The sequence below is a fragment of the Notamacropus eugenii genome, chromosome 1 (genome assembly GCF_028372415.1).
Source record: "Notamacropus eugenii isolate mMacEug1 chromosome 1, mMacEug1.pri_v2, whole genome shotgun sequence".
Classification (NCBI taxonomy): domain Eukaryota; kingdom Metazoa; phylum Chordata; class Mammalia; order Diprotodontia; family Macropodidae; genus Notamacropus; species Notamacropus eugenii.
Window position 1 is genome coordinate 444,752,272 of NC_092872.1, and position 12,493 is coordinate 444,764,764.

General features: G+C 36.8%; 1 protein-coding gene across 4 annotated transcripts in view; it reads left to right on the forward strand.

Annotated features, from left to right (window-relative positions):
* RABGAP1 (RAB GTPase activating protein 1) overlaps positions 1 to 12,493 on the forward strand; it is a 217,273-nt gene that overhangs the window by 99,101 nt on the left and 105,679 nt on the right. For all 4 annotated transcript variants that reach the window (XM_072631849.1, XM_072631850.1, XM_072631848.1 and 1 more), the window contains exons 9-10: positions 5,525 to 5,627; positions 6,282 to 6,451. In XM_072631849.1, coding sequence (XP_072487950.1) covers positions 5,525 to 5,627; positions 6,282 to 6,451 — 273 coding nt within the window. The remainder of the gene's footprint in view (positions 1 to 5,524; positions 5,628 to 6,281; positions 6,452 to 12,493) is intronic.

Genomic DNA, 12,493 nt, shown 5'->3' on the forward strand with positions numbered 1-12,493 from the left:
CACACTCAGAGAAAGAAATATGGAAGTCATTCACAAAATGTAGCAGATCATGTTTGTGCATGTGTATGTGTTTGTGTATCATGTTTTGATTTGTTATATGATTTCTTTCATTTATTTTAGTCTGACTACATAGCATGACTATAGTGAAAATATACTCAATAGGAAAGTATATGTAGAACCTATACAGAATTGTATGCAGTCGTGGGGAGGGAGAGGGGGTAGTGGGGGGTAGGTGTGGGGGGGGATAAAATCTCAATTGTTTGGCAGTGATTGTTAAACATTAAAAAATAATAATTTAAAAAAAAAAAGAGTAGAAGGGGGACTTGAAAGTCATCTAGTCCAGGGGTTTTTAACCTTTTTTGTATCTTGGTCCCCTTTGGCAGTCTAATGAAACCTATCGACCCCTTCTCCAAATAATTTTTTAAACACATAAAATTACAAAAGAAAGCAACTGTATTGTAATACAATTATAAAATTAACTTTTAAAAACAGATTCATGAACTCCCTAATCTTGTTAAGTAACAGGAAATGGATCATATCAAATAGAGGAGATTCTGGAAGCAATAAAAGCCACTGGAATTTATGGAGTAAGGGAGTAATGGTTAGGACTGTGCTTTAGGAAAGTCACTTTGGTGGATGTAGAAGGAGAAAGACATGAAGCAAGAAGCTCATTTAGGAAATTACTGGATTAGTCCACATAAAAGAGGATGTGTGTACCTAACAATTCAGTGGTTAGGTACACAGTGAAAATCTCTATCCTTCCATGCTACTTAATCCTGAATCCTCAACTTGTTGTTCTTTTTGTTTTTGAATATTGCCAGGATATCTCTTGCTTGTTCTCTCTTCTCATTCTTATTACATGACCAGCTCACCTCATTTTCTGATCTTTCATGTTTTTATAGTGTCCTTTATACTTCACTCAGCTGAAACTACTCTCTCCAAAGTTACTAATGATCTCTTAACTGCCAAGTTTATTAGCTTTTTCCTCAGTCCTCATCCTTTATGATCCTACTGTAGCAGGTGACAGCCAGATTTATATATCTAACCCTAGTCGCTCTCTTGAGTTTTAGTCCCTCATTACCATATGCCTATTGGACATTCCAGAATGGATGTCCTCAAACTCAACATTCTCCAAACAAAACTCATCCTTTCCCCAGAATCCACTTTCTTTCTTTCTTCCCACCTCCCATTTAATAGTAGTTTTTTCTAATTACTTGTAAAGATGATTTTCAACATTCATCTTTATAAGACTTTGAGTTCCACATTTTTTTTCTCCCTCACTTCTCCCCTCCCTAAGACAACAAACAATCTGGTATAGGTTATACCTATACAATCAAAATAATCATATTTCCATATTAGTTGTTTTGTGAAAGAAGAATCAGAACGGAGGGGGGAAAAAAAAGAGAAAATAGTCTTCTTCAATCTGCATTCAGACTCCATAGTCCTTTCCCTGTATGTGGATAGCATTTTCCATCATGAGTCTTTTGGAATTGTCTTAGATCTTGATCTATCAAATCTATCAAATTAATCATTACACAATGTTGCTGTTACTGTGTACAGTGTTCTCCTAGTTCTACTCATTTCACTCAGCATCAATTCATATAAGTCTTTCCAGGTTTTTCTGAAATCTACCTGTTCATCATTTCTTATAGCACAATAGTATTCCATTTCATACACCTCAACTTATTCAGCCATTCTCCAATTGATGGGCATCCCCTCGATTTCCAGTTCTTGGCCACCACAAAAAGAGCTGCTGTAAATATTTTTGAACTTGTGGGACCTTTTCCATTTTTTATGCTCTCTTTGGGATACAGACCTAGTAAAATTCACTTCTCTTCTGAACTTTCTAATTTGTTAAGAGAACCACTGTCCTTTTACTCTCCCAGGTTCACAACATTGAAATTATCTTCAACTTAAATGTTTTCTTCACCCTAAATATTCAGTGTTGCCACATCTTGTATATTCTGCTTGCGCAGTATTTCTTGCTTTTGTCCCAGTCTTTTTGTTTGCATAGTCCCCTATCACCAATTTGTCTAGATTGGCCCCATATCCTTCAAATTGGTCCCATTTCTATAATAGAGCTGTTAAAGAAAATATCCGAAAGTACAGGTCTAACCATGTTATTTCTCTGTACTCAATAAACTCCAGTGGTTCCCAGATTCATTTAGGTTCAAACACTAAATCCTTTGTTTGGTCTTTAAAGTCCTTCAGAACATGGCTGCAGCGTATAGCTCCAGCCTTATATATCACTCTCCTTCACATACTAGTTGGTTCAACTAAAGTGACCTGTTTACTGTTCCACACATATAATATGCCATCACCCATTTTCATTCCTTTTCACTGGCTGACCTCTGTGCCTGGAATCTACTCTCTCATTTCTGCCTCTTAGAATGCCTAATTTCTTTCAGTGATTAGCATAATGGTCATTTGCTGATTCTGCAATTCTTACTATCTTCTCACCTCTCCTCCTACCCTCCCCCTCAAAAAATTCCATTTATTTATCTTGTATATATCTATATATGTATATGTTGTCTCTCCCAGTAGAATGTCAGCACCTTGAGAGCAAGGACTATTTCATTTTTGTCTTTACGTCCAACTCATAAAGCAAAGCCTGGCAAACATGTACACTTAATAAAGTCTTGTTGATTGATTAATTGTTGTTTCCCCTCCTGTTGTTTCTGGTTTTTTACATGAATTTATTTTTTAATATTCTTTGCTACTACTCGACCTTTTTTATTTTACCTTTCCAGTTTCTTTTGAATAAAATATAACAATCTAGAGCCATGTTGTAGCTTAAAGGTCTCATTTTACCAATTCTGAGCGAAAGGTCCAATTTGCTTACTTGAATCAGGATCACTAGTCCCTCTTGTTTATTAGTCATACTTCGTATATTTGAATAATAGGCATCTTATGCCATAGATTTTATTATTGACTCTTTCATTGGATTTTGTCTTTTGTGAACTCAAGTATTTCATTTGTATTCTTCCCATGTTATAGCTACTCAGTAGTATCCAGCTCGGATGTATGCAAGAAATTTCATCCCTCTCTCCTCCTTATGATTAGATTGCAAGATTAGGCAATTAAACTCTTACCAGCCAATGTTAAGTGTCCTCTATTTTTGCCCAGGAATATCTCATTCTTGTATCTTATGACATGGTGCAGATATCCAGATCCCTTTTTTCAGATAGCATCTTCTAAACTAATTGGGTGCTTTTCAAGTCTGGTTTTCCCTTCTAAATCCCTCACTTTTGATGAGCAGTAGTGATGAAAATATCATCTTTACCTTTAATATGGTCCTCAGTTTCTTTTCCAAGACTTCACAGTCTTTAGCAATGCTTTCTAGATTTGTTCTGGCAACGTCATTTATGTCCCCATGAATTTCCAACAAGAGTGGGTAGTAGTCATCTGTACTAAGGTTGACAGATAGCTGCCTTAATATCCCGTAACAGGGAGTCATCCACCTACACTACTTACCTCTTCTTCCATCTGACTTTTATTGGCTGATGATCCACCTGTCAGTACTTGTGGATCTGTATCATCATTCCTTCTACAACAAACAGGTGCTTCCTCCAAAGAGTACCGAACTCCCTTTTTGGGAGGACTTTCCTATTTATTTCTTAGTTGGACCTGCTCAGAAATTTTTTTTACCCCTGGTACTCTGCACAGCTCTTAGGGTTCTCTTTCCCCACCAGTCTTCTGACCCAGATCATGAGGCTCTTCTGACTCTTCAGATTCATTTACTCCTAACTTTCCACACTGGAGCACTTCTCTTTTTTTAAGGAATACTTCATGGTGCCTGATGACCTTGAAAACCAAGAGGTGTTTGCTGAGCCAGATAATTACATCTTGGAGGATAACTTAAGTATTGAATCTTGAGCTACTTTAAAACATGCGTTGCCTCCAGCACAGATAGCCTTTTCATGGCTTTGTTCTTCTCTAGCTCATTTTTTCTTTTTTTCGTATTAGACTGAACTTTCTGAGAGCAGAGTCAGTTGTTTTTTGGGGTTGTTTTTTTTTTTTTGTATACCCAGTTGTTTGCACAATGTCTGGTGCATACATAGGAGAAGCTCAGTTATTGAAAGATGAATGAGAATACCACCACCCTCTTCATGCAGCATAACAGCAATGCTGGAGTCCAGATGTGGGAGTTCTCCCCTCAGTGCAGTTGAGAAGAGTTGTCTATAGAAATTCTGGGAGTCTTTTTCATTAGATTCCTGGTTCTCTTCCCTTCCATGTCAACAATGTATATTCTTTGAAGTGAATAATATCAGTTGTGCAGTAGATTTATTTTTTTTTCCTTCACCTGCATTTTGTTGTTTTATGAGAATGTATTGCCTACAGTCTTTGGTTATCATTCACCATATTGTTTTGCAAAATTCTTGTACTCTCAAAATGAACTGGTACTGTTGCTTTGCAAAGAAATCAAGTGTTTGTGAAGTGAGGTTATTTAACTTGTTTGTTTTTTTTTTTTACTGTACTGGCAACAACAATAACTGACGTGTATAATGCCTGAGGTTTGCAAAATGTTTTATACACATTATCTCATTGAATTTTGCTGACAACCCTACAGCTGTTATTAATTTTACAGGTGTGTCATTATCCTAGGTCACACAGCTGGTCAAGCCCAGTCCACTTTTCAGCTACACCATGCTCTGTAGCTTATTAGTGACACATTATTCAGCTTTCCTGGCCTTTGATCTCTTACCTTATAAAGGGAAGAGAATCACACTGAGTATTCTCTTAAGAGCCCTTCAGACTAACATTCTGTGAATCAAATGAGATGATGTATGTAAAAGGATTTTTTATACTCCAAACTTCTATATCAACATAACTGATCTCTTTTATTATTGGTAAAAGGACTCTTCTTTAGAATTAAACATTTGTACCTTGTTTCCTTCCATATGCAAAATGTTGTCTTTCCAAACCACTGAGTCTCTGTTTAACACTAATACTTCTGCAACCTACTTTTAGCTAACCTGAGATGGGAAAATCCAGATTTACAAAACAGATAAATTAAGGAAGGTTTTTTGTTTTAAGATGGATACACTTTAGGATGTCTTTACGTGTTAAGTTCCTCTACTATATTTAAAACTTTATTCATTTTAAAGCCATTCCTTTTAAAAGTAACTTTTCAGCAGCTCACCAAGTTCATAAAGCAAAGGGCTTGAACCTTTACTCCCCTGAGCTCACTTTTTCACATATGTAGCTCTTTGTATGAGAACATACAGTACAGTTGAAAGAGCCCTATTCTTGGTGTCTCTACACTGCAATTTCAGATCCATCCAATAAAGTCCATTTGACCTCTGACAAATTACACCCTCTTTATACCTCTGTTTCCTTATCTACACAATGGTATTGTTAATCCTTATCCTACCATCCTCACTGGGTTGTTGTATGTATCAAGAGAATATGTGATTTGCTTCATAAGTTTTAATAAACATATAAATATCAGCTATTATTTTTGAACTTTTAACTATCACTAGGTCTCATTTTGGCATAGGCTTACTTTCACTCTTTTTCTTAGGAATCTATGGGAAAAAGTTCAGATGGGAAGTCTTACATCATTACTGGTAGCTGGAACCCTAAATCCCCACACTTCCAGGTTGTAAATGAAGAAACACCAAAAGGTATTTTCTCCCTCACAGATGTTTGTGTTCATGCCCCTAGTTCGTGCCCTTCAGACTGTTGTCATCATTGGCATGAGGTCGACATAGCTCAGATTGTGTTACAGCAAATACCAACAACAACAGAAACTCAACATTATTAAATCCAAGCCCTCAAGCCCACATATTGCCTGTAACTGAGATAGCCTATTTCTAATAGAAGCTACTCCTGGTTCTGCTTAGTGACAATGACCAAATTATGACCTTGCTACCTCAGTTCTTTGTGGTAGACCAAATAATGTCCACATTCCTTTCAAGGTCCAATCTATTGGAATTTGTTGAAATATGATTTGAGCTGTGAGCAAATTAATATTTCTTCTAGGTATAAAGTTATTGGAAAAGACTTTTGGTCATGAATTTCAGTCTTTTTCTTTATCTTGATGGAAGAAGATTGTTTCAGACATATTACAGTTAATTAAAACACAGTTTACCTTACCTTACATATTCATCTTCTTGTTGATATTTCTAAGATATATAATTTCCTTAATGGAGACTTATTTTAATTATTTTATTATATGCTTCTGTGTCAAAATTTGCTAAAGTTTATTTTACAGAATTAAGAGGAACATATTTGTTTTAAGCATGCAAATAAGTTGCTATACTTTTCTCTGTCTTTAGACAAAGTGCTGTTCATGACTGCAGCTGTTGATTTGGTCATAACAGAAGTACAAGAACCTGTCCGATTTCTTCTGGAGACAAAAGTACGAGTTTGTTCACCTAACGAGAGGCTATTCTGGCCCTTCAGCAAACGTAGCACTACTGAAAACTTCTTTTTGAAGCTAAAACAGGTATTAATCCCATCTGCACAATACTTAAAGTGAAAAATAAATCTAGAACTGACTTGTCTTCAGTTCAAAGGCATTTATTTGATCTAACACCCTAAAATTAGAGATACTCATTTTATTTCCTGATATCTATATTTTTAAATGTATGGAGTGATAAAGACTAATTTTGTCCCTTTCAGAAGTTTGCTCTTGGGTTTGGGATCATGGTTTTTGTTGATGGCTTAAATGTTTTTCTTAAGTAATAAGAGCTTACATTTCTCTAGTACTGGAAATTTTGCCAAGCACTTTTCTCACAATAGCTCTGCGAAATGGAGTAATACAAATGACATTATCTGCATTTTGTAGAAGATAAAAGTAAAACATTTAAAATATTATTTACTAAAATTGATAAAGGTATAGTCTCTTGGAACCCATTATTTCATTTATTTTTTAAATTATATTTTTGCCTTTTTTATTACATCATAATCAATTTCCCTTAGCTCCATCCCATTGAAACCTTTCCTTGTAATGAAGAAAAACATTGAAGCAAAGCCAACCAAAGACACAGCAACTGCATCTGAAAATATGTGCCATTCTATATCTATAATCCCCACCTTTCTTCAGAGGGCAGGAAAATGTTTCTGTTTTAGTTCTCTAAGGCCAGTGTTTCACTATTCATCAGAGTTTGATTGCATTTTTAAAATATCATTTGTATTATTATAGTCATTGTACATATTATTCTCTTAGTCTTGCTTTCTCCACTATGTATCATATTGTTCGTCTTCTTGTTTCTTTCCAAATTCTTTGTACTTTTATCATTTCTTACGGTAAAATAATTTTGCATGTACCACAGCTTTTTTAGCCATTCCCTTTAGCCATTTTCCAGTAGAAGGATACCCTATATTTACCATTTTTTTTGCTACCTAAATGAATGCTGTTTTCAATATTTTGTTTTATATATGACCTTTAGAAACATACTGTTACAGTTATGAGATAAAAAGAAAGGACACTGAGTAGTTTGCCTCGTTTCTCAATCAGAACCTTAAGTGAATAGTATCAAGGGCCTAGTCTTTGATTTTGAAAGTTCCGGTTCTTACTTCAGATCTTCTCCAATTGTCCGAGGAGGACCATTGCTCTGCCCCAACCCTTGCTTATTTTTGCTGTTCTCCATTCACCCTGAGGTGCCATTTTGTCTTGTTTTGTCGAGGAAATTTGGAGTAGTTGGAATTTTCTGATCTATTCCACCATCTTTCCAGAATCCTCCCTTCTATAACTTGCTCATGCCCACCATGCACCTCTCCATTGTCTTTAGGTGACCCTTTACTTTAATTCTACAGAGACATTATTCAGTGTCTCACAGCCATACAGCTCACTAGAAGATTACTGATGTTTAAAAAGAAACTAGGAATCATTAAAAAGCCTGTACAGCTTCCTGAGCAATCCCATCTGCTCTCTTACACTTTTAAAATTCTGATTTTAGCTTATTGTCTAGCCAGAGCATTTGCCCAAGAAATAGGTACTAATGTACCAAATCGAAGAGTTGTCCATCCAAATGTATATCTTAGTCTCAATAATAAAAATTCTTTATCTGTTTGGCTTTTCCCTAAGAAAGTATTTTGATAAGATCTTACTTAGAAGCTTTATAAACTTCTGTAGTTTGATACAGTGAACACAATGTCATCTGCCAACCAGATCTTCTGGAGTACTTCACCATCTATAGGGACTCTCTCTTTGATTTTAACTCTCTACTAGAATTTCTCCATGAAAGTGACAAGTACTTTTAGTGAGAAATAGCTCTGTTTTATGACTATTTGATAGTAATAATCAGAAGATCACTGGGCAGTGTTATCTATATTGTTACCTCTTTCCAAGAATCATGTATGATACTGACATTTGCATGATTGACAACCTGTTGGGAGGGAATATCTTTTAAGATGTCATTTTGCTCTACCCAAATACTTTTTTACAGTAAACAAGTTTTAGTGGAATCTTATATTTTCTCTTCTTAGTTATCTGACAGTAAACGTGTTCTTCTGTTTAACATTACTAATGAAAGCCTGCTGTCTTTTCTGAACCTTCATCAAGATGTCCTCCACGTCTATGTAATTTGGTCTAAAAAATTTTTTATGTCATAGGAAAACATCCTTATCAATGGTAGTCATGTGTCTTTTTGATAATAATTTTTTGTAAGCCTTTACTAACTTCCACCTTTCTAGATAGCTTAAGAAATCCTGGCTATTTGCCTACTTTCTCAATCTGTACCCCAGAAAAAGTCCTTAATATCCTTAAAATCATTTCACCTTCAACATACATCTTCTCCCTACTTGCTTGGTTTATTCTAACTGCTTTTCCCATTTTAGGCTTGTTTAGTGTTATTTCTCCTTCCTTTTTCTGGCCTGTAATTTTAAGAGTCCAGTGGTCCAATTGTGGTACTTTCATTTAGATTAGTAAGAGATTGTTAGAGAAATCCTTATAGATTTTTTTCCATTTTTGATTGTTCATCTTGCTCCCTCAAATTTCATGTCATTGGGATCATCTGCTTTATGAGGTGATTGTGATCATGTCCTTTACCATCTTCCTCTATAATTTTTACTAAATTAGTTTATTGTCTAAACTGATATTGCCCTTAGTTACTGTATTCCTTTTGATCAGGAGAGTAAACTTTTGTAGGCTTGTTGGGCTCTGTGTTATGTTGGGTTGTTGATTTACGTTGGTTAACCTTTCTTAGTAAAGTTGTGGTCATTTTTCTATAATTGTTCTTTTACCTATTCCCCATTTATTTCATATCTATAGCCTATTTAAATAAGACAGGCTGGAGTTGTCTCAGTTGTATGGCATATTTTTCTCATTTGATGATCATTTTGATCTCTGCTCTAATAAGTTGATCTCACTCATTAAAAATGATTCACTCTTTGGTAACTAGTTGTTTCTTGTCTAGCATACTGTTCATTTCATTTTTAATGAACACTTGCCTATCCAGTGCCTTATGACTATTTCAAAAGATAGCAGGATATAGAGGTATGAAGCTTCTTTGTAGTCTGAAAGTATTTGGAGTCTCATTTCTCATTCTTGAATCATTTTTCAGCATATTTTTCACTATTGTCACTTAGATAATTAGAGCTGCTAGTAAATTTTTAATTAGCTTCCTCAGAAGGTTCCCCTTTACCAGGGATTTTCTAGCATATCCTTGTCAGGAATAGTATATTGTTAAGAATTTTGCTCAGGTATGGTTTGAATTAGATGACCTCTAGAGTTCTATTTGATGCAAAAATCCTATGATATTTCTGATTACATGACAGTCATCAGTCAACAAGCACTTATACAACATTACCATGTGCTCTGCCCTTGCTAAGTGCCAGAATAACGGGTACTTAACAACCAAAACATCCTATACCCCCTAAGTAGTGCTGGAGATAATGAAAAAAACCTCACTCCTTGGATCACCTTTTTAAGGTTTCATTCTGTTAGGACCACATTGCCTCAGATAAGTCACACTTAATTAGATCCCAGCTTACCTTATTAGCCTCCTTGAGGTTTCTGAGACTTGTTTCCTGGATGAAAACCAATAAGATATTCTGTTCCCTAGTGATTTCATCAGTAGTATGATTGTTGAATGTAAAAAAGCATTTAATTTAGTTAGCAAATTGCCACTTTAAACGCTCTCTCCATCAACATTATGCAAGATTCCTAGAAAGAGATAACTAGGCTAACCCTCTTCAATAACCTTCATGTCATTAATATCAAAAGAGGATTCAAACAGGGAGACACATTCACCAAAGGTGTTTGCTGCTGTCTTGTAGCAGTGTAAACTGTCACAGTAGTCTAAATTAAAGGACTGTTCCCTAGAAATGGTAGCCTTTCACATACTCTTATTTGCATGTGATATTATTCTAATTGTATTAAGCTCCAGAACAAGCTCTTATCATTTCTAACTTCAGCTTCTCTTCTTTTATGCTGTCACCACCCTGGTGTGAAACGTTATTACTTCATAGCTGGACTATTGCTGTTTGGTCTCCTTTCCTCAAGTTTACTTGTCAAATCAATGTTCCTAAAGCTCCTCCCTCTCTCTCTCTCCCTCTCCCTGTCTCTCTCTCTGTCTCTCTCCCTCCCTCCCTCTCTCTCCCCCTCTCCCTCTCCCTCCATCTCTCTATCTCTCTGTCTTTCTTTGTGTCTCTCTTTCCTCTCTCCCTCCCTCCCTCCCTCTCCCTTTCTCCCTCTCCCTTCATCTCTATCTCTCTCTCTTTCTCTGTGTCTCTCTCTCCCTCCCTCCCTCCCCCTCTCCCTCTCCCTCCATCTCTCTATCTCTCTTTCTCTGTCTCTCCTCTCTCTCTCCCCCCTCTCCCCCGCCCTCTCTCTCCCTCTCTCCCTTTCTCTCCATCTCTCTATCTCTCTCTCTTTCTCTGTGTCTCTCTCCCTCCCTCCCTCCCCCTCTCCCTCTCCCTCCATCTCTCTATCTCTCTTTCTCTGTCTCTCCTCTCTCTCTCCCCCCTCTCCCCCGCCCTCTCTCTCCCTCTCCCCCCCCCTTCCTCTCACCGCCCACACCCCACCGCCAAACCCTCAACGTACTCTGTGATCCAGCAGCGCTGGCCTTGCTGCCCCTTTCACTAGACACTCCATGTCACAGCTGTGCATTTTCATTGGCTTAGCCCCATGCTTGGCACTCTCTCCTCTTCTCCACATCACAGCTTCCTTCAAGTCTCAGCCAAAGTCCCCCCTTCTAGAAGAAGCTCTTTCTCATCGACCTTAACGCCAGTGCTTTCCCTCTGTTCATTATCTCCAGTTTTATCCATATAGAGTTTGTTTGTACATAGTTGTTTGCATGCTGTCATCTCACTAGACAGTGAGCTCTTTGACAGCAGGGACTGTTTTTGTCCTTCTCTAACATAGTGTCTGACACAGAGTGGAAGCTAGGTAACTACCTGAAGGAACATTGGAGAGCTCCTAATTAAGATCCATAATCACTCAAAAGAGTTTAACTATCCACACAAGAAAAAATCAGTAAAGGGGCAGCTAGGTGTCACAGTAGATAGAGCACCAGCCCTAGAATCAGGAGAACCTGAATTCGATTCCAGCCTCTGACTCTTACTAGCTGTGTGACCCTGGGCAAGTTACTTAATCCTGATTACTTGGAAAGAAAAAATCGGTAGATAAAGAATATCTATTGTCCAGACCTATATGCACTTAGATAGGCAATCTATATCTTTTCTGTTAAACACATGTAGCTTAGAGAGTTGCAAATGAATAAGTTAGTGCATTATGAGAAGAGAGCCTCCTGGATTACTTTAGGGAAATTGCAAGTTTCTGTTAACAACTTAAGCTTCTCCCTGACACAAAATGTCGTCTTTTTAATAGCATTATTCTTTTTATTGATATTATATAGCTACAAATTATGAAACACTCTAGTTTTCAAAGATTGAAGTTCAGAATTTGTCAAAGGGCAATCAAGAGGTATGTGGTGGGCAAAAACAGGCTGCAGCATGTTACAAAGAATTATAAAGGAGAAGCAGGAGAAAAGATGTCATAAAATATAAGTATAATTTTTTTTAAAAGACATGGTGAGAGCTAGGAATAACCAGTGGACAATTTGTTTGTTCCATTGGCATCCTCAAGGTGCTCAGAAACCCCCTCCGCCAGTACATTGGGTAAAATGCCTTGAAGTTTGCTTGGAAGGACAAGTTCAAGAGTTGCACGGGATAAACAGGCATGGCATGAATGTGTCATAATCTGCATCAGTGGACCGAATGTTCAGATTGATGAAATCACAGATCTACTTGAATTATTTACCTTAGAATAAGCATCTTCTGGAACTGGCTAATTTTATTTATTGTTTATTTATTGTGATTTCATTTTGTTTCACAAATTTGCATGTGAAAGAGTTACTAGACTTGATAATCAGGAAACTTATATCAGAGTCTTGACTCTGCCTCTTTCTCTGTGACCTCGGCCAAGACATTTCCCATTTTCCAGCCTGAGTTTTTGCTTCAGTGAAATGGAAATAATAAGACTTATACTACCTATTTTACAGGATTGTTGTGAGGAGTCACATCAGACATGTCTCTACTTCTA